Genomic DNA, 21991 nt, shown 5'->3' with positions numbered 1-21991 from the left:
TAAGTTGGGGTGTTGTGCTGACTGACTGTTCTCTTCTCCTATTGGTTGGATTTAGATTTTAGTCCACCAATCACAGTTAAGTAAGGGATTGCTGGAGTATGCAATATGTATGACGCCACAACCAAAAACTAGTGGTCTCCTGGGAGGGGGGCGCCTCTGGTAGGGTCCCAGGGAGTAGCCCAGGGTGCACCACCGTCCCTGGAAGGGCCCCTATGGGGCACTGCAGCACTAAGAAGAGCACCTGGGGGCGTCACTGCCCCTAAGAAGAGCCCCTGGGGACGTCGTTGCCCCTGCGGGCCCCGGGGGAGCCACCACTCCTGAAGAAGTTCTTTGGGGGCGTTGCTGCCCCTGGGAGGGCCCCTGTGGGTGCCATCACTCCTGGGAGGGCCCCAGGATGCGCCCCCGCCCTTGGGAAAGCCTTTGGGGGCGCCATTGCGCCTATGAGATCCCCTGTGAGTGCCGCTACCCCTGGGAGTACCCCTTGGGGCGCTGTTGGCCCTGGAAAGCCCCTAGTGGCGCCGTTGCCCCTTGCAGGGCCTCTATGATCGCTGCCACCCCAAAAGAGGGCCCATGTGGGTGCCATCGCCACTTTAAGGGCCCCTAGGAATGCCATCACAGCTAAGGAAGGTCCCAGTGGGCGGCACTGCCCCTGGGAGTGTGACCCATAGGGGCCTTTCCAGGGGCAGCGGTGCTCCTAGGGCCCTCCCAGGGGCCCTACCAGAGGTGCCCTTTCCCAGGAGACCTCTAATTTTGGTTGTGGTGAATACATATTACATACGTCCAACAATCCTTTACTTAACTGTGATTGGTGGACTGAAATCTAAATCACCAAATGACAGCCAATAGGAGAACAGAACAGTCAGTCAGCACAACACCCCAACTTATGTTTTACTGTTGGATATTTATTCTCCTTTACACTGTTCATGGTGCGATGATACTGGAAATGTGATGGTTGGTGTGGTGTATTCATTCATATCTCCCATTGTTCTAAATGTGCAAAAATAATTGCCCTCAGGTTCCCTACAGTGACAGTGCCCCCTGGGGCCCTTCCACATGTAAAGGAAAATAAATATCAAACAGGAAAACATAAATTGGGGTGTTGTGCTGACTGACTGTTCTGTTCTCCTATTGGCTGGTTTTAGATTTTAGTCCACCAATCACAGTTAAATAAGGGATTTCTAGACGTATGCAATATGTACAACGCCACGACCAAAAGCTAGAGGTCTCCTGGGAGGGGTCGCCTTTGGTAGGGCACCTGGGATTGCCCCTGGGGGCACCGCCGCTCCTTGGGGCATCACCACACTTGTTATGACGCCTATGGGGCACCGCTGCCCCTAAGAAGAGACCCTGGGGGCGTCGTTGCCCCTTGGCAGGCCTCTGTGGGCACCACCGCCCCTGGAAGTCCCCGTGGCAGCGCAACCACCTCTGGCAGGGCCACTTGTTGTGCCAATGGCTCTGGAAGGGCCCTGGGGGCGCCGCCACCCCTAGGAGATCCCCTGGGGGCGCCGCTGTCCATGGCAGGGCCCTGGGGTGTAGGAGTAAGGGAAGGACCCTCTGTGTTGTATTAGAGTGAAGGAATGACTCACTGTGTTGTGTAGGAGTGAGGGAAGGACACTGTATTTTGTAGGGTTGAGGGAAGGACTCTTTCTGCCCCTTAGGGTGCCACTGCTACTGGCAAAAATCCCTGGGGGTACCAATTCCCCTGGGAGGTCCCTTGCGGGCATTGCTGTCCCTGGCAGGTCCCCTGGTTGCGCTACCGCTTCTGCGTGATCACCTGGGGGCGCCGCTGTCTCTGGGGGTGTAGGAGTAAGGGAAGGATTCACTGTGTTGTGCAGCAGTGAGGGAAGGACTCTCTGTGTTGTGTAGGAGTGAGGAAAGGACTCTCTGTGCACCTGGGGTCAACACTGCCCTTGGCAGGGCCCCTGGGGGCACCTACTCTCCTGCGTGGTCCCCGCTGTCCCTGGGAGGGCCCATGGGGATGTGGAGTAAGGGAAGGACTCACTGTGTTGTGTAGGAGTGAGGAAAGGACTCTCTTTGCACCTGGAGGCACCACCACCAGTGGAAGGGCCCCTGGAGGCGCCACCGCCCCTGGAGGAATCGGCCCCTGGGGGTATTACCGCCCTTGAATGGTCCCCTTGGGGCAACGCTGTCCATGGGAAGGCCCCTGGTAGGGCCTCTGAGGGCACCATCGCCCCTATGAGAACCACCACCCTTGGGAGGTCCCCTGGGTTCGCTGTTGTTCCTGGCAGGGCCCCCATTGGCTCCACCTCCCCTGGCAAGGCTCCTGGGGGTACCAAAACAGCCCCCGGCAGGGCCCCTGTGGGTGCCACCGCCCCTGGGGAGCCACCGCCACTGGCATGGTCCCTGGGGAGCCACCGCCACTGGCATGGTCCCTGGGGACGCCACTACCTCTGGCAAGGCCTCTGGGGGCATCACCGCCCTTGGCAGCGCTGTTGTCACTGGGAGGACCCCTATGGGTGTAGGAGAGAGGAAAGGACTCAGGTTTGTTGTGTAGGAGTGAAGGAAGGACTCTCTGTGCCCCTGGGGGTGCCACCGCCCCCAGTTTGTCAAACCTGCCACTCAGGTATGAAAAGTGACAGCTATGGTATGAAGCTGTTGGGCCATGCAGGTCAATGCTGACAAAGAGATAACATTACCTTAATGTCAATTACTTGACCAATGCTTATGATACCTTTACATCAGTGAGAACTTTTTGAGCGATGCAAGTGCATTGGTTGCATCGGCCTGGATCTGGCCCTGTAATAATGATGTAACCTATTATTTCAAATGTAAAACTTGATTGGATAAATTATTTTGTGAATTTAGTAAAAACAATGACATCCTTTCCCAGTTCTTATTCAGAAACAGAAGTATCAGAACTGAATTGTTGAACCTCAGTTTTCTTCTGTCAAGGTTGCTGCTGCATATAGTATATTTATTTTCTCTATTGGAATTCAAACATCCCTCTTACACTTCTTCCCTGCTTTTTCTCATCTTTGTTGGACACCATACTGTTTGGGTGGATTGGCAACCCACACATGAAAAGAGCAGTTCAAGCCTGGCAACACCACAAATGAAGGTCAATGTGTTTTTAGTGTACATGCTCATGGAGGGGTCAGCAGAGGACTGTACATTCTGTTAACAATAGTCTACCTGGAGAATGTGTTTTGTTTGTTTATATAGAATGCTTGACTTTAAATTTCATCTGTCTATCCAATAGTATTAATCTAATGAATTATCCTTTCTCTGAACTTTTCCGAGCCTCTCCCACAATGTAGTGTGGCCAGAATAAAGAGCAAATACAATCTCTCTTCATTTGCTGTCAGCCATTCACTCTCACAGTTGCCATAGATATGTCTTGAGGTTATATTTTCCAGTCATTCACAGATACGTGCCATCAGTTTAACTCAGTATCAGCAAATGGTATTATCAGACCTTTGTTTTTCAGTAATATTTTTTTATATACAAGAAGGTTAAACTGTATCAAAGAAAGTAATTGTATACAAAAAAATTATATTGCATGTGTGTACATGGACATTTCCAATATTTCCTCAGGATGACACACGAACCATGATATGAACTACCGTATATACTGTACTGAGTTATGTTCTGCAGAGAAAAATATTTCACACGACAACTTGTAGTTAAAATAACATATAATGGCATTCACGTCTAATCAGGACAAGAAAAATAAATAAATTATCATAATGAAATCTAAACGATGTCTGAGGCTAACATATAAAATCATGAACATTTGGATAAGCAAATGGAGGTCTACCCAGAGTATTCCATCTTTGACTGGTTTTACAGGTATTTGGTTTTCACAGCCACACAAACACACCTTCAGAGTTCTAGGTGCTGTACATATAACTTGGAAACTATAAAATGTACATCACAACATTTAAGTTCAACAACCTTATTTAAGTAGTTAATTATAGCTACATAGAGATAACTAAAATTTTGTTAAACAACTCTACTGCTTTAGATATTTATTCCTTCATATAGACTTCTCTTACTTCAGCTCCTAGAAGTTGTTTTGTCATGAACACACATACCAACAGTGGAGGTGCTGTTTGTGAAGGTGTGAAGTTCCATCACTGAGAAAATATTACAAAACATAAAAAAAGATTCACTATGTTCACAAATGACTGGAATAAATATCATCATTCCATTGTTTTCACAGAATTGTCTTATAAACACACACAAGTATGAACATTCTTAAACATTCTTATAATCATCGTATAAAAAAAGTACAGTACAGTATTTGCATATTGTCTAGGTTAGTAGAGTAGACCTAATAAATAGGGATTGAGCTACCTCTAAAAGTGATGCAATATATACAAGCCAGAATCTATTAAACATACAACCAGTGTACAGGAGAATGATTTTCACATTATAACTCATTCACAGTTTACATATAAAAAAAAATATATAATTACAAAAATGTATAAAGTAAAATTTCAAGGATTAATTGAGCGATATATCTTAATTTCTATCATTTAACTGGAAATATAAACAACATACTGTATATGAGGAAAATATTACACAGTAAACATTATAAAACTAAAGACTGTTGGAATAAAATTTCTGATTCAGACTGAGTAGCCAACCTCATTCAACAAAACAAGCTATGACAACTCAGCAAGTTATTGTAAAAAACTAACAAAGGGGTTCTTAAGAGAGCAATATATGACAACTGCGTATGTTTAGCCTAATGCGGCGACAAACTTGTACAGCCGTGAACAAAATTTCCTTTACCCACCCTGAGGGACTGAACTGTCGAAACAAGTCGGAATTGTTTGTCTACCCATCTGAGAGGCTGTAGGACCTCTTTTGACTTTGGTTCAGTTTCAAACAGGAGTGTAAAGGAATATTTGTTCATGACTATATATCAAATGAATTTCCCAAGTATTAAACACATACTGTACTGACAATACAGTAAACAGAAAATTTGGATAATTTATTCTGGGAAACATATTAATTAGTTAGTTACTGACAGGACATTGACACTCGATCATGAACTAGTGTGGAGGATGCTGCAGTATTTACAAAGTGACAATATTATTTAAAGTCTACAGTCACCCTCAAAAGTTACTCTCATGTTGTCCTGTCTTTTTTACCACCATGATGACAGGTAATACTATATTTCATTCAAACTTTACCATTATTTCTTATTTTGGGTAAAACACTCATTTGTTTTACTTCATACAGTTGTCACTTTATCTTGAGTATGACTGAAGATTAAAAAGTATTTTCACATACATGTATAATGAGCTGAAACAATCAACATTTAAAAGATATCATTATCTTCCTTGTTAAATTACATTGAAGCTCGGAGACCTTAATTCATAAGGCATCTCAAACACACTCATGTGTTTATAAATAAATAATTTCGATAAAAACATTTAAGTTTCACAAACTAAAACTTAGATTAACATGCCATCTTTCATATTACTTATGGAAGAATTGATGTTATAAAGAAGAGTTCTTCGAAATTGTACTTAAATTGCAGACACTATAAATTACTGGGTGCCTGTCTTATGTTCATATTATATCCAATTGCATAATTATGTAGTGGAGTTATGGTGGTATTCATGCTGTTACATAACCCAGACTGAAGTTCAGAGTGATGCAACTTTGGTAGTTTCTTGGAAATAGTAACTTGGTTTATGTTGAATACCAAAATAATCGTCCATCAGTTGCAGGTCTCAGACTGGAGTGTAGTGAGACAGTACCAGACAATGGCAGCTGTCCACTAACCTGATGGGCCTGGCTTGGACTCACAGTGACAGGACCTTGATCAAGATAATGGTTGTCCAGTAGTTCCATAAACAATACTGTACTGGAATCCATAGTGATGTGGCCCTGGCTATGATGGTACTTGTATGATACTGTAGTTACATGGACCATACCATGATGGTATAGCCCTGACTATGATGGTAGTGATCCATAGTTATAAACTCATAGTGGTATGGCCTTGGCTATGATGTTAGTAGTCAGGTAGTTCTATGGACCGAATTGGGATCCACAGGCATGATAGGGTCATCTAGTAGTTGTATGGGCCATACTGGGAGCCATAATGGTAGGGTCCTGGGTAACCATAGCCATATGAGGGATACTGAGGCTTCTGAGAGTATACTGTAAGAAAAAAATATAAATTAGTTATGGCATACTTCTTCAGTCTTACTTAGTTTAGTAATGCAACTTTATAAGCATTTGCACATGAAGTTTATTTCATAATATTGCTACAACACAACGTTTTTACACCAATAATAAAAATAACAGTTTTGATAATCTATTAACATCATTAAAAAGTGCAGATACAATGATATAAACAAGTGTTATCTAGACCTAATTGAGTGCAACCATAAAATACTTTACAAGCTAATGTACTGATACATGATCATGCATACCAGCTCTAGGTCAACAAGTTAGTGATGATGTTTCCATGCAATCATTATGTGACATCACTAAATCATGTGAGTATTACAAGCTACCACAAGTTTATAAGAGTACAATGGTCCAAAATATATACAGTACAGGTTTCTAAGGAAGAACTAAACTACTAATAACATATAATCCAACAAGTTTTTAATAATTATAAAAAATCTACTAATTTCACCTGAAGTACTGTTGAATTTGCCTAAAACCAGGGTGTCTACTGGCCAGACAAAACAAAATTCCCTGGCTTTTCCAGGTGTAAATTTGAAAATTCCAGGTACTGTACAATAATTCGGTATTTATTACGACAAAATAACAAAATTAAAGGTTTTCAATAATATGTACCGTACTGTATTTACTATTGGGAAAGTTAAAGATGATATAAATTATATTAATCAAGAAATTGAAGATCCTTTCTCGACCCACCCCAAGCCCCTATTCCATAATTTTCTCCTCGGATTTGTGCGATTCACGTGGGTCGACCTGGACGTTCCCAAAAAGACAGAAATCCAGCAAAACCCGAAAATTTACACCCCTGATCTACCTACAGTATACGACTCATGATTAATATGTGGAATAACCCACTTCAATAAGGTCATTAAATTATAAGAACAATTCATCTCTGACAATACTGCACTCGTTGCAGAATTAGTAGGTATAACCCATAATACTGTACAGTAGTCTGGATTTACGTGGTTTTTGTTTACGCGTTTGGTCATTTATGCGGTGCCTTGCCAGAATGAAATGTATTAATTACGCGGTAAATTTCATCATTTACTCGGGAAGCGGCGTGGGCAGGGTGCACACAAGGTCGCCCAGTCATCAAAACATTACCGAGTTCTTCACCCGCCACCCACCACAGCCGGCCCAAGTCAGTGATAGTGATAGTGAGGATATGGACTTTGAGGGGTTTGACAAAGAGGCCCTGGAAGCCTCTGTGGTGGATAGTGATACAATTGATACAAGTGAAGGCCAATAATCTGCCCTCTGCCTCGGAACCAACTCCCCATCCCCGTGTGCCCAGCCATCTTTTCTACTAACGTAAGTGTTAAAAAATCCAATATTATTGATATTTCTCTTAAATAATAATTGTGTGCATACCATCATAAAATTAAGATGTTATTTTTACTACAACGTAGTACGTATTGTGTCGGAAAAAGTGTAGTTTGGGATTCGGCCCAGTATCTATTTCAAATAATCCCATATGTTCTGTTATTTCATTTATGCGTTTCTCGTTTTACGCGGACCTCCACAGATTCAATTGACCGCTTAAATCCAGACAATACTGTAGATATTTCCCGTTTCCTATGATAATCTACTTCGCAAAATTAGGTAATATTTCCCTTAAAGTCGATAATCTACTTCCCCAAAATAGAATTTTCTCTCGGAAATGGAATTTGAGCGGTTTAACCAATTAATTACTTCCAGAAGAACACAAAAACACCCAAATCTCACATGGGAAACCCATAGTTGGCTAGTAATTAGCACTGAAAAATTCATAAGCGTTGAAAAAGTCCTAAAAATACTCCAAGCTTCATTAAGGCCACTAATTACCCTCCAATCGAAACGAGGATCATAGATTTGCAAAAAGCGTGCTCAGGAGTACATATACTGAGATTTCCAGCAAAATCAATATTTTGGCCAAAAACATAAGTCTAATACCTTAGTAATTTTTTGACCAAAATAGACTTTTCTTTCGGAATTGAATTTTGAGGGGTTTAACCAATTAATTACTTCCAGAAGAACACAAAAACACCAAAATCTCACCTGGGAAACCCATAGTTGGCTAGTAATTAGCATTGAAAAATTCATAAGCGTTGAAAAAGTCCTAAAAATACTCCAAGCCTCATTAAGGCCACTAATTACCCTCCAATCGAAACGAGGATCATAGATATGCAAAAAGCGTGCTCAGGAGTACATATACTGAGATTTCCAGCAAAATCAATTTTTTGGCCAAAAACATAAGTCTAATACCTTAGTAATTTTTTGACCAAAATAGACTTTTCTTTCGGAATTGAATTTTGAGGGTTTAACCAATTAATTACTTCCAGAAGAACACAAAAACACCAAAATCTCACCTGGGAAACCCATAGTTGGCTAGTAATTAGCATTGAAAAATTCATAAGCGTTGAAAAAGTCCTAAAAATACTCCAAGCCTCATTAAGGCCACTAATTACCCTCCAATCGAAACGAGGATCATAGATTTGCAAAAAGCGTGCTCAGGAGTACATATACTGAGATTTCCAGCAAAATCAATTTTTTGGCCAAAAACATAAGTCTAATACCTTAGTAATTTTTTGACCAAAATAGACTTTTCTCGCGGAATTGAATTTTGAGGGGTTTAACCAATTAATTACTTCCAGAAGAACACAAAAACACCAAAATCTCACCTGGGAAACCCATAGTTGGCTAGTAATTAGCATTGAAAAATTCATAAGCGTTGAAAAAGTCCTAAAAATACTCCAAGCCTCATTAAGACCACTAATTACCCTCCAATCGAAACGAGGATCATAGAATTGCAAAAAGCGTGCTCAGGAGTACATATACTGAGATTTCCAGCAAAATCAATTTTTTGGCCAAAATCATAAGTCTAATACCTTAGTAATTTTTTGACCAAAATAGACTTTTCTCTCGGAATTGAATTTTGAGGGGTTTAACCAATTAATTACTTCCAGAAGAACACAAAAACACCAAAATCTCACCTGGGAAACCCATAGTTGGCTAGTAATTAGCATTGAAAAATTCATAAGCGTTGAAAAAGTCCTAAAAATACTCCAAGCCTCATTAAGACCACTAATTACCCTCCAATCGAAACGAGGATCATAGATTTGCAAAAAGCGTGCTCAGGAGTACATATGCTGAGATTTCCAGCAAAATCAATTTTTTGGCCAAAATCATAAGTCTAATACCTTAGTAATTTTTTGACTAAAATAGACTTTTCTCTCGGAATTGAATTTTGAGGGGTTTAACCAATTAATTACTTCCAGAAGAACATAAAAACACCAAAATCTCACCTGGGAAACCCATACTTGGCCAGTAATTAGCATTGAAAAATTCATAAGCATTGAAAAAGTCCTAAAACTACTCCAAGCCTCATTAAGACCACTAATTACCCTCCAATCGAAACGAGGATCATAGAATTGCAAAAAGCGTGGTCAGGAGTACATATACTGAGATTTCCAGGAAAATCAATTTTTTGGCCAAAATCATAAGTCTAATACCTTGGTAATTTTTTGACCAAAATAGACTTTTCTTTCGGAATTGAATTTTGAGGGGTTTAACCAATTAATTACTTCCAGAAGAACACAAAAACACCAAAATCTCACCTGGGAAACCCATAGTTGGCTAGTAATTAGCATTGAAAAATTCATAAGCGTTGAAAAAGTCCTAAAAATACTCCAAGCCTCATTAAGGCCACTAATTACCCTCGAATCGAAACGAGGATCATAGAATTGCAAAAAGCGTGCTCAGGAGTACATATACTGAGATTTCCAGCAAAATCAATTTTTTGGCCAAAAACATAAGTCTAATACCTTTGTAATTTTTTGACCAAAATAGACTTTTCTTTCGGAATTGAATTTTGAGGGGTTTAACCAATTAATTACTTCCAGAAGAACAGAAAAACACCAAAATCTAACCTGGGAAACCCATAGTTGGCTAGTAATTAGCATTTAAAAATTCATAAGCGTTGAAAAAGTCCTAAAAATACTCCAAGCCTCATTAAGACCACTAATTACCCTCCGATCGAAACGAGGATCATAGATTTGCAAAAAGCGTGCTCAGGAGTACATATACTGAGATTTCCAGCAAAATCAATTTTTTGGCCAAAATCATAAGTCTAATACCTTAGTAATTTTTTGACCAAAATAGACTTTTCTCTCGGAATTGAATTTTGAGGGGTTTAACCAATTAATTACTTCCAGAAGAACATAAAAACACCAAAATCTCACCTGGGAAACCCATAGTTGGCTAGTAATTAGCATTGAAAAATTCATAAGCGTTGAAAAAGTTCTAAAAATACTCCAAGCCTCATTAAGACCACTAATTACCCTCCAATCGAAACGAGGATCATAAAATTGCAAAAAGCGTGCTCAGGAGTACATATGCTGAGATTTCCAGGAAAATCAATTTTTTTGCCAAAATCATAAGTCTAATACCTTGGTAATTTTTTGACCAAAATAGACTTTTCTTTCGGAATTGAATTTTGAGGGGTTTAACCAATTAATTACTTCCAGAAGAACACAAAAACACCAAAATCTCACCTGGGAAACCCATAGTTGGCTAGTAATTAGCATTGAAAAATTCATAAGCGTTGAAAAAGTCGTAAAAATACTCCAAGCCTCATTAAGGCCACTAATTACCCTCCAATCGAAACGAGGATCATAGATTTGCAAAAAGCGTGCTCAGGAGTACATATACTAAGATTTCCAGCAAAATCAATTTTTTGGCCAAAAACATAAGTCTAATACCTTAGTAATTTTTTGACCAAAATAGGCTTTTCTCGCGGAATTGAATTTTGAGGGGTTTAACCAATTAATTACTTCCAGAAGAACACAAAACCACCAAAATCTCACCTGGGAAACCCATACTTGGCTAGTAATTAGCATTGAAAAATTCATAAGCGTTGAAAAAGTCCTAAAACTACTCCAAGCCTCATTAAGACCACTAATTACCCTCCAATCGAAATGAGGATCATAGAATTGCAAAAAGCGTGGTCAGGAGTACATATACTGAGATTTCCAGCAAAATCAATTTTTTGGCCAAAAACATAAGTGTTATACCTTAGTAATTTTTCGACCAAAATAGACTTTTCTCTCGGAATTGAAATTTGAGGGGTTTAACCAATTAATTACTTCCAGAAGAACACAAAACACCAAAATCTCACCTGGGAAACCCATAGTTGGCTAGTAATTAGCATTGAAAAAGTCCTAAGAATACTCCAAGCCTCATTAAGGCAACTAATTACCCTACAATCGAAACGAGGATCATAGATTTGCAATCAGCGGCTCCAGGAGAATATACTGAGATTTTCAGCAAAAATCAAATTTTGTTTACCAAAAACATAAAGCACTTATAACTTAGTAATTTTTGACCATAATAAACTTTTCTCTCGGGAATTGAAATTTGAGGTTTAACCAATTAATTGCTTCAGAAGAACACAAAAAACACAAAATCTCACCTGGAAACGTATAGTTGGCTATTAGTAACATTGAAAAAAGTCCAGAGCATTGAAAAAAGTCGAAAAAAATACTCCAAAGCTCACATTAAGGCCACTAATTACTATCCAATCGAAACGAGGATCATAGATTTGCAATCAGCGGCTCAGAAGTACATATACAGAGATTTTCAGCAAAATCAAATTTTTGGCCAAAAACATAAGTCTTATACCTTACTAATTTTTTGACCTAAATAGACTTTTCTCTCGGAATTGGAATTTGAGGGGTTTAACCAATTAATTACTTCCAGAAGAACACAAAAACACCAAAATCTCACCTGGAAAACCCGTAGTTGGCTAGTAATTAGCATTGCAAAAGTCCTAAGCAATGTAAAAGTCCTAAAAATACTCCAAGCCTCATTAAGGCCACTAATTACTATCCAATCGAAACGAGGATCATGGATTTGCAATCAGCGTGCTCACGAGTACATATACTGAGATTTTCAGCAAAATCAAATTTTTGGCCAAAAACATAAGTCTTTTACCTTAGTAATTTTTTGACCAAAATAGACTTTTCTCTCGGAATTAGAATTTGAGGGGTCTAACCAATTAATTACTTCCAGAAGAACACAAAAACACCAAAATCTCACCTGGAAAACGCATAGTTGGCTAGTAATTAACATTGAAAAAGTCCAAAGCATTGAAAAAGTCCTAAAAATACTCCAAGCCTCATTAAGGCCACTAATTACCCTGTAATCGAAACGAGGATCATAGATTTGCAATCAGCGTGCTCACGAGTACATATACTGAGATTTTCAACAAAATCATATTTTTGGCCAAAAATATAAGTCTTTTACCTTAGTAATTTTTTGACCAAAATAGACTTTTCTCTCGGAATTGAAATTTGAGGGGTTTAACTAATTAATTACTTCCAGAAGAACACAAAAACACCAAAATCTCAAATGGGAAACACATAGTTGGCTAGTAATTAGCATTGAAAAAGTCCAAAGCATTGAAAAAGTCCTAAAAATACTTCAAGCCTCATTAAGGCCACTAATTACCCCCCAATCGAAACGAGGATCATATCGTTGCAATCAGCATGCTCAAGAGTACTTATATTGAGATTTTCAGCAAAATATAATTTTTGGCCAAAAACATAAGTCTTATACCTTAGTAATTTTTTGACCAAAATTGACTTTTCTCTCGGGATTGGAATTTGAGGGGTTTAACCAATTAATTACTCCCAGAAGAACACAAAAACACCAAAATCTCACCTGAGAAACCCATAGTTGGCTAGTAATTAGCATTGAAAAAGTCCTAAGCTTTGAAAAAGTCCTAAAAATACTCCAAGCCTCATTATGGCCACTAATTACCCCCAATCGAAATGAGGATTATATAGCTCAAGAGTACTTATATGGATATTTTCAGCAAAATCAAATTTTTGGCCAAAAACATAAGTCTTATACCTTAATAATTTTTTGACCAAAATTGACATTTCTCTCGGAATTGGAATTTGAGGGGTTTAACCAATTAATTACTCCCATAAGAACACAAAAACACCAAAATCTCACCTGGGAAACCCATAGTTGGCTAGTAATTAGCATTGAAAAAGTCCTAAGAATACCGGCCTCATTAAAGGCAACTAATTACCTACAATCGAAACGGGATCTGGAATTTGCAATGGCGTGCTCAGGTACATACAGTATACTGTAGTCTGGATTTACGCTTTTTTGTAACTGCGTTTGGTCATTTACGAGGTGCCTTACCAGAATTGAAATGCTTTGTTTACAGTAAATTTGGTCATTTATGCGGGGCGCCATTTTGTATTCAAAAATATGTGATAAACATAAGCAGAGCGCTGGCTTCCGGAAGGGTGCTCAGTATGTCATTGTTCGCATTTATAGCTGATACATATGACATATCCCGGACTCAATGATTGGGCCGCATCGCCTCCTCCCCGCTAGCTGTGATTAGTTTAATGTAATATGACGTGCCCTGCCACCAAAAGGAAGGTAAGCTGACCTGGCGGACTACTCTCAGTGTTTCTCAGCTATCGGCGTATACAATTGTCTCATTATTGCCCGCTAATCTCGCAACAATAGCTACTGGACCCTACAGAAAAACAGCGAACTACCTGCCCCAAGCCTAGAAGATACCGGCAGAGCTTCACGCTGTGAAGTTAAGGAAGTACTAGATCGTGCAAGAAGTTGGAGAAAGGTACAAAGGCAAGTTGATTTGGCGTAGCCAGCATAACGTGTGAACAGATCTCTGATCAGGACGATCAAGAAGGATGCCAGCCAAGATAAAAAGTACACATAGGCATCACAAAGTCCTGGGTGCTTCAATGATGAATTACTGTCAGAATAGGTGCTGCTTCAGACGAAATTTAACAGTGAGCTACTTGATTAGATGAGCAAGACCAAACATGGCGGGTGGACCACGCCCAGTCAGTTCAAGAAATGCATCGTGAACTGTGCGTAGCAGTGGCATCTACAAGATGGGGTAGGCAAAACCTTCACTGCTTCCACTGGGTGGCTGCAAAGGGTTTAGAAGAGAACAAGATAACCAACATTAGCATTGTTGAAGGTGAGGTGAAAGCCAGTGCTGACCGTGTTGTGAGTGATTTTCTATCCATTTTGCAGTTATGGAGGAAAAGGACAGTACCCACCGATGACCAGGTGTTCCAACATGGATGAATCTTTGGTCTGTTTGGAAACTACCTACCAAGACCTTCGTTGTCAAGTCTGCCAGCAAGTGTCGAGGCCAGAAGTTGCAGAAGGAGGCGCATCACCCGATCCCTGTTTACCACCAATGCCTCGGTACCTGTAAGCTCAAGTTATCGGTGATCCACACAGCCATAAACCATACTACAGAACATGGACACTTAATGGCTAGTATCTACTGGCTAACACGCCGTAAAGCGTGGATGTTCACTGGTCTGTCCTCTCCTGGTTTGACGGTGTTTTGTTCCGACGTGAAAAGAGATTCTGCGAACAACAGTATGTTCCATTCAACAATTTGTTGCTTCTGACATACTTACCAGGACACTCGCCCCTACTGTTGGATCGTCACCCCAACGTAAAAATTGGTCTTCCTTCTCCCAACACTACGTCATTAATCCAGCCCATGGATCCAAGAATTAATTTGTAATGTGAAGCTGCTTTCTCCACAAAAGACGTTTCGGCTCATAATGACTGACCAACGCACCAAGGCGGAGTTGAACCTGGAAGTGACACTGTTAAGCGAAGCGTGATGACGACCAAGAAAGGTTGGCAGAGCAAAGTTACATCAAACAGTTTTGGAAGAATTCAGCGTCAAAGCTGTTGATTTCTTGGGTAGAGCATGGGGGCAGCTGTCTGTGGCAGCGATTGTCATGCGTGGCATGTGTTATGTGGGTATCAGGTGGGAGAGCAGGGCAACCTGTGACTGGTGGGGTTCAGTCTGTTGCAGTGGCAGTGGACCTTGCAGAAAGAAAGCTGCACAGAGTGTTACAGCTGCAGGCTTCTCCGGAGACCACCAAGCGAACATTATGGAGTAATCAGGGGATCCTGGGCTGCCGACGAGAATGTTGAAGAGCGATGACGTCAGCGAGGAGGCAGGTATTAGCCGAAGAACAGGCGTTAACGCTGGTAATGTAAAGGAATACCATCGGTTTGCAGAAGCTCAAGCTCATCCTTTCAACGACCCTGACAATCAATGGTATGAAGTCTTAATAACCATCTAGAGCAAGGTATGGAGCAGTACATCCGCGATGTATCATGAACACATCAACATAGCCATCAGCGTAACATCACGGGGCTTCCGCCGCAGCCCACACAGCCAGCCCAAGTCAGTGATAGTGACGGTGATGTTGACTTTGAGATTTGTCAGGGAGGCTGGCGTCTGTAGCCAGTGGATAGTGACATTGATTCCGCCTGGGAGCCACCATCACCCTCTGCCTGGGCCAGCCCCCATCCACGTGTACCGACCCATCTCTTCTACTAACGTGAGTGTTAAACCTTGATTTTTCTTTACCTGGTGCATTATATTATTCTTTTATTGATATTTCTTCTATATTATGTGTGCATACCTCCTAAGTTAAGATACTATTTTACTACAACGTGCGTGTTATTATTAAAGGCAAGAAATTGGGTTTGAAATTAGGCCCAGTCTCTATTTCAATTAATCCCATATGTTCTGTTATTTCATTAACGTGCCGTTTTTACGTGGACCTCCACGGGTTCAATTGACCGCGTAAATCCAGACTATACTGTACAGTATTTTGTTATTTGATCGCAAACATGAAATATTATAGTTACACAAACAATTCAGTTATTGGAGTGGATTATTTATCGGAATTTTTTCCTAAAAATTTAATTATTTACCTATCATATAGTAGAGCATCAATTTATGGTATCTGTCAAAATAACAATATTTTGAAGTTGAACTGAATTCACATAAAATTCCAGGTTTATGTGTAAAATTCCCTGCCTTTTCCAGCCCCAAATAAAATTCCCTGCCTTATCAAGGTTTTCCAGACCAGTAGACATCCTGAAAACACAACAACAAAAATACCATGTAAGAATATAAAACTTTTCATTCTGTATAAGCAATGGACTCTCTTACCTCACACTCCTATGGACACACAACTAATAATACTGGCATCATATTGGAATTACTGTACTACATGTACCTGTACTATACGATTATACCTGAATATGAACTGAAACTTTTATTTTATGTATAAAGTGTTTGAACCTATTTGACCATCAACAGGAAAAAGATTTACTTTACCTTTTTTACATGCAAACAACCTCACACTTTAGAGTCACTAAACTATCAACAGACTTGCAAGTGTTTTTTCCTCTGTGTTTCCCCTAATTTTCTCTCTCTCTAATTTCTCATGTTAAGCCATTCTCACTTTCCTTCCATTTCAATAATCTAATTTTTTCTATGTTCATAAGAATACATAGCTCACTTGTTTATTTCATAGCTAAATCAACATTAATAAGCCTATGGCAAATATTTTATCTATTACTTTTGGGAGCTCTATCATAGGTACAGTATGTAGTAAATAAAGTACTGTACTGTACCTGTACTTGGTAAACATTCCCATTTTTGGTGAGGAAAATCACTTTGAGATAAAGAGTAAATGTTCCTTCAATCTTAAGTGTTTACAAACCATGCAAAAGGGTTCTCTTGAACTATAGGTTATATGGTACAAAAAGTACAGATTTGTACATACAGTAGTAGATAGTGAATAAGAGTATGGGGCATAGATATTATGAACTTTACATTCCAGGGATTGAGTACAGGACACTTGCTGTAAATGAAGGTACAAAGTACGTACTGTATAATGTCGCCCTTGAGGTAAGAGTTAAAAGAAAATAATGAAGTACTAGTTGGACTAGGAGGTAGTTGGTTGAGAAGACTCTGGTTAACCCAGGTACTGTAGTCAGTTACAAAGCCACGGTGTTTGTGGCATTACCAGGCATGAGGTAGGCCATGTTCTTAGCATCCTCACGTTCCCTCTCGCTACGCAGGCACACAGACCAGCGCCGAGAACAGCAGGGCTGAGATGAGTGTCCAGCCAACACCAATCAGAGCGATGAAGTAGGACCAGTCATACACGACGCCAGTGTTGTCACTCAGCAGCTGTAACACCACAACCCGGCGTTAACTAAATAAGCCTGACCGCATTAATCTGCTCCATGGACCAAAAGAAACTTGGTGCCAGCTACCAGCCTTAAACTGCTACCAGCCAATTCTCCTGCTAAAGCTGTTGCTATTCTAGGCTGGCAGCAGCTATGTACACTTTAGGACACCTAACAAGGGTTTCTTGGCAAGGAATTAGTACGAGCATCATGCACGGTTAAGGGTCATGCAAGTTAGTGTTTGTGATGGTGGGTGGACACATTGTTGGACGAGTGGATGGTGGAGTGGCACGGCCGATACCTGGCATGATGTACTGCATCTGCTTAGCCTGTTCACGTTGTTGTTCTCCTTGCATGCACTGCGATGCACCCAGGAACAGACAGAAGGCCAGTGTGCCGATCCACGAGATCATGTAAGACCAGTCGTACTGGATGATGGTGGCTTCCTGCAAGGTCTAATGGGGAAGGCAAGGATGAAATGGAAGACTGATTGGAGGAGCATAAGAGGGACGAAAGATTTACAAGAACACAGTAAAGGAGCCACTAAATGACAATTACTTCATTAGAAAATAAATCTATAGAGAAAAGCAGACAATTTATAAGTGGTATGAAAAGAAAAAGAAATGATGAATAGAACAAAGTTACAAGGACAGAAATAAAGAGTCCACCATCACACTAAAACATGAGACATCAACTTCAACATTTACACTGACAACAGTATTGTTACTCTATACATAATACAATAAACTTCAACTTAAAAATGAATTAAATAAAGCTTTTTTTCTGTCCAGGTAATACACATATGTTCCTTGATGTAATAGGACTTGTTAGAAGGACTGAAGTGTTGCTGGGGACTAAGAGTGAAGTACTGTAGTGTAAGAATAATGATGAAGTCGTGAGTAGGTGAAATTTGCCATTTTTTCCTGATTCTGAAGTAACTGTCTGATGAATTAACTATGTGACTAAGCTCTAACAATGAACCTAACTAGTTGATTTAAGCAAAAATCAATAAAAAATCTAAAACGACATTAAGAAATAACTAGTATTACACTGAGACTTTACCTTAACTAGACAGATTAATTTGACAACAAAGGTAAAATATATTGGACAGAATTTATGGATAAGATTCTGTTTTTTTAATCTATTCCCCTAAACGGTGTCAATGAGTGTATCTAATTAAAATATGCTATATATATTGGAGTCTTAGTGTAATGTTCATACTATTTTTGGACATTATTTTTGTAATTTGTAACGTTAGTTCATTACACAGAACACAAGACCTAGAACACAGGACATAGGACACAGGTTACAGGACATAGGACACAGGTTACAGGACATGGACAGGTTACAGGACATAGGACGGTTACAGGACATGGACAGGTTTTGGGACATAGGCACGAGTTACAGGACATAGGACAGGGGTTAGGACCAGGACAGGGGTTACGGACATAGGACACAGGTTACAGGACATAGGACAGGGGTTACAGGACATAGGACACAGGTTACAGGACATAGGACACAGGTTACAGGACATAGAACACAGGTTACAGGACATAGGACAGGACACAGGACAAACTAATGAACCTGGACATAATGTGCAGTACAGTGTGGTGGTGGTGATGGAGGGGCATCTTGTGTTTCATGGAATTAGTTAGTTATTTGATTCTTTAATGTGTTAAATAATGTGAGGTAACTGCATTATACATTCAACATTTAAAAACAAATTATTCTTTCATTAATTAATTGTATATTCAACACTACTTTCAGTTTAATATTTGCTTTAATTAATTATCAAACCAGAGAATATTTAACCATGTCACTGGGTTTGTACAGTCATCCCTTGGTTATCACGCGGACATGAGTTTGACATCCCTGTCTTACACCTTAAAAATTTTTGACAAAATACTTTTTTCTCATAATTGAAATTTAAGGGGTTTAACTAATTTAACTTTCATAATAACACACAAACCCTAAATCACACCTTGGAAACCCATAGTTGATGAGTAATTAGCATTGAAAAATGTCAGTAAAATCTTTCAAGGGTCATTCAAGGGTCCGCATTACAGAATGGATATAGAATCCTTGGAAAGAATTCAGAGGAGAATGACAAGACTAATCCCGGGCATTAGGAACCTTGAGTATAGAGACAGGTTAAAGCATCTTAATTTGCACTCCCTTGAGAGACGTGAAGCGAGGGGCGACCTGATAGAGGTGTATAAGTGGAAGGCAGGGCTAAACAAAGGACATTACAAAAGGTACTCAAACTATCCAACCAGGAGCGAACTTCGTAACAATGGTTTTAAATTAGACAAATTTAGATTTAGGCGTGAAATAGGTAAACACTGGTTTGGAAACAGAGTAGTGGATGAATGGAACAAGATTCCAAATATCATCATTAACTCGAATATGCTGAATTGCTTCAAACATAGGTTGGATGCTCATATGAGCAATAGGGTTGGTTATAAGGAGACTCCCAGTATAGATCCAATAGGCCATGCAGTTTCCTCCATTCTTATGTTCTTATGTTCTTATTTTGGCCAATAATTACTCTGCAATCGAATCTTGGACCACATATACATAATCAGCAAGCTCAGTTGTACCTATACTGTGATTTTCAGCAAAATCTAATTTTTGGCCCAAAACCACCAAAAATGTAAGTCTTACACCAGTGGTGTCAAACTCAATACCTTTCGAGGACCAATTCTTATTTTAGTTACCCTCTTCAGGGCCAACACAAGTGCTATATCACATATTTGCAGGATTGAAGTTAACAGCTTCACACATTGCCTTACCTGGCTTACCAGGAATACATGATTTGGGTTTTCTTAGAGTGCACCCGAGAACTCGTTATTCCTTGGTAATGACACAGAATTTGAAATTGCAATTGGGGTTGCAATTGTTGAGGCAACTTAGATATGTCTGATTACAGCAAATGTGTTATTGTCAATTTGTAGGTGAAAGATTTTATCCTCAATAGATGTAGGTGAAGCAAATGGGTAAAACACCTGGAGGCAACTGCTTGATAACGAAATTCTCGGCTTGAAAAATGCGTTATAACAGCAGGTGTGCAGATTTTGATGGAGGCGTGATAACGAAAACCGCGATAACCAAGTCTGCTATAACCAAGGAATGACTGTATATTTAACTAAAGAACTATTTAATCATGTTATAGAAGATTATAGAGGAGAAAATAAATTATAAAACATGGATAATATTCATAATAAGTAAAAAGTGTAGATGGATCCCATAGGTCTGAGGGCTCATTAGAGACAGAGTGGATATTATCAGTACACACTAAGCCTTCAGTACACGAGGAGGTAATATGGCCAGCACTACCTGACCACATTCACTCCCCAACCTATAGTATTAGGTATTCATTCACATCTAGATGGACTGGGAAGCCCTGAGCACAAACCAATGACTCTTTGGACAGAAGGTGTATGCTGTATCCTCCCAGCTACCTAAACCAATGTTTTGTACTGTTCATTAAAATCAAATAAAGGAGAACAAAAATGGTTAACTTTTATGTTTGTGTGATATATGAGGCAGCAGGAAGGCCACTGGGTGTTGGTGCTCATGTGTGCATCACAAAAGAGGAGTGAAAAGTGACAGTGAGGAAGAAGTTCCTTCCTTTTGATTCCTGTTTCCTAATGCTGGGTTGTTATTAGTGTCTCAACTCTATAAATAATTATCAACGTTCCAGATTTACAAAGACTCTGTACTATAAGTTTGTCATGCAGTGTTAAGACACTGCTTCAAACTGAAACAGAATCTCAGTGTAATTCTTTTCTAATTTTAGATGTTATCTTTGGCCTTTAGCTGAGGAAAATTTATTGTACAAATCTTTGAGAATTTGGAACTTGACTAACTGTGAGTTTGACTCACTTACTAAATGAAAGAACTTACTGCCTGGCCCCACCTACCACAGAATATTGCATACAGTACACTATTAGAATCACCTTCAAATATGTGCATTAAAATTCTTTCACAAATACAAGGAATTAAGACCTCTTCTTCATAACTAGATCTAGTTTGCAGTTAATAGTCTAAAACTATTTGTCACATGTGAAGTTCAGTTTCCTCTCTTCTAACCATTTTTGGTTCTACCACAGTTACTGCTTACCACCCATTCAAACTTGCAGCATGATAAGAGTGACAGAAGTATGAGCCATGGGTAAGACAGGATCTCTAGGTTAATTTCCTACTTTACTGACTGGACTGATATTCCTTTCTTTGGAATAATCTTTCACTGTTCAGGCTGACTCAAGTAATCTTATAAGTCCCGCTGTAAGTCTGGTAAGTCCGACTAAATCAGATATACCTCAGCTAACTCTTCCTCTTCACAACTTAAAGATACGTGTAGTGGCCATATCATGTTACCTTATCCCAAGATGCTTTCCAGGGCTCGGTCTTGAGTTTTTCTTCCTCATAGTATTCCACGCCGTGCCAGAGTCCCATGCCACCAGCTGAGAACAAACCTGGAACACAACACAGCAGTCACCGTAATGTTGCCAGGGAGAGGCACAATGTCAACACAAATGAGACTGGGAGGGGGTATGGAGAAGGTACACTGGAGAAGGGTACACTGAAGAGGGGTACACTGGAAAGGGGTACAGTGGGAGGGTACAGGGGGAGGGGTACACTGGGGGAGGGGTACACTGGGGAGGGGTACACTGGGGAGGGGTACACTGGGAGGGTACACTGGAGGGAAACACTGGAGAGGGTACACTGAAGAGGTACACTGGAAAGGGGTACAGTGGAG

At 40.0% G+C, this 21991-nt stretch overlaps 2 protein-coding genes across 2 annotated transcripts in view; both read right to left on the bottom strand.

The window, feature by feature from the left end:
• Nucleotides 1-1315: 1315 nt before the first annotated feature.
• Nucleotides 1316-2433, bottom strand: LOC121860880 (translation initiation factor IF-2-like). The gene is made up of 2 exons (XM_042358243.1): nt 2118-2433; nt 1316-1554 (listed from the first exon to the last, which is right to left on the bottom strand). Exons 1-2 carry the CDS (start codon nt 2431-2433, stop codon nt 1316-1318), a joined length of 555 nt encoding a protein of 184 aa, XP_042214177.1.
• A 1066-nt stretch (nt 2434-3499) lies between these two features.
• LOC121861078 overlaps nt 3500-21991 on the bottom strand; it is a 74065-nt gene continuing 55573 nt past the window's right edge. Inside the window, 4 exon segments of the mRNA XM_042358624.1 lie at nt 3500-6138; nt 17064-17127; nt 17129-17230; nt 21610-21707. Coding sequence (XP_042214558.1) covers nt 6047-6138; nt 17064-17127; nt 17129-17230; nt 21610-21707 — 356 coding nt within the window. The 3' untranslated portion in view covers nt 3500-6046.

The sequence above is a fragment of the Homarus americanus genome, unplaced genomic scaffold (genome assembly GCF_018991925.1).
Source record: "Homarus americanus isolate GMGI-L3 unplaced genomic scaffold, GMGI_Hamer_2.0 scaffold52806, whole genome shotgun sequence".
In the NCBI taxonomy this organism is placed as follows: Eukaryota; Metazoa; Arthropoda; class Malacostraca; order Decapoda; family Nephropidae; genus Homarus; species Homarus americanus.
This window is presented reverse-complemented; position numbering and strand designations above follow the sequence as displayed.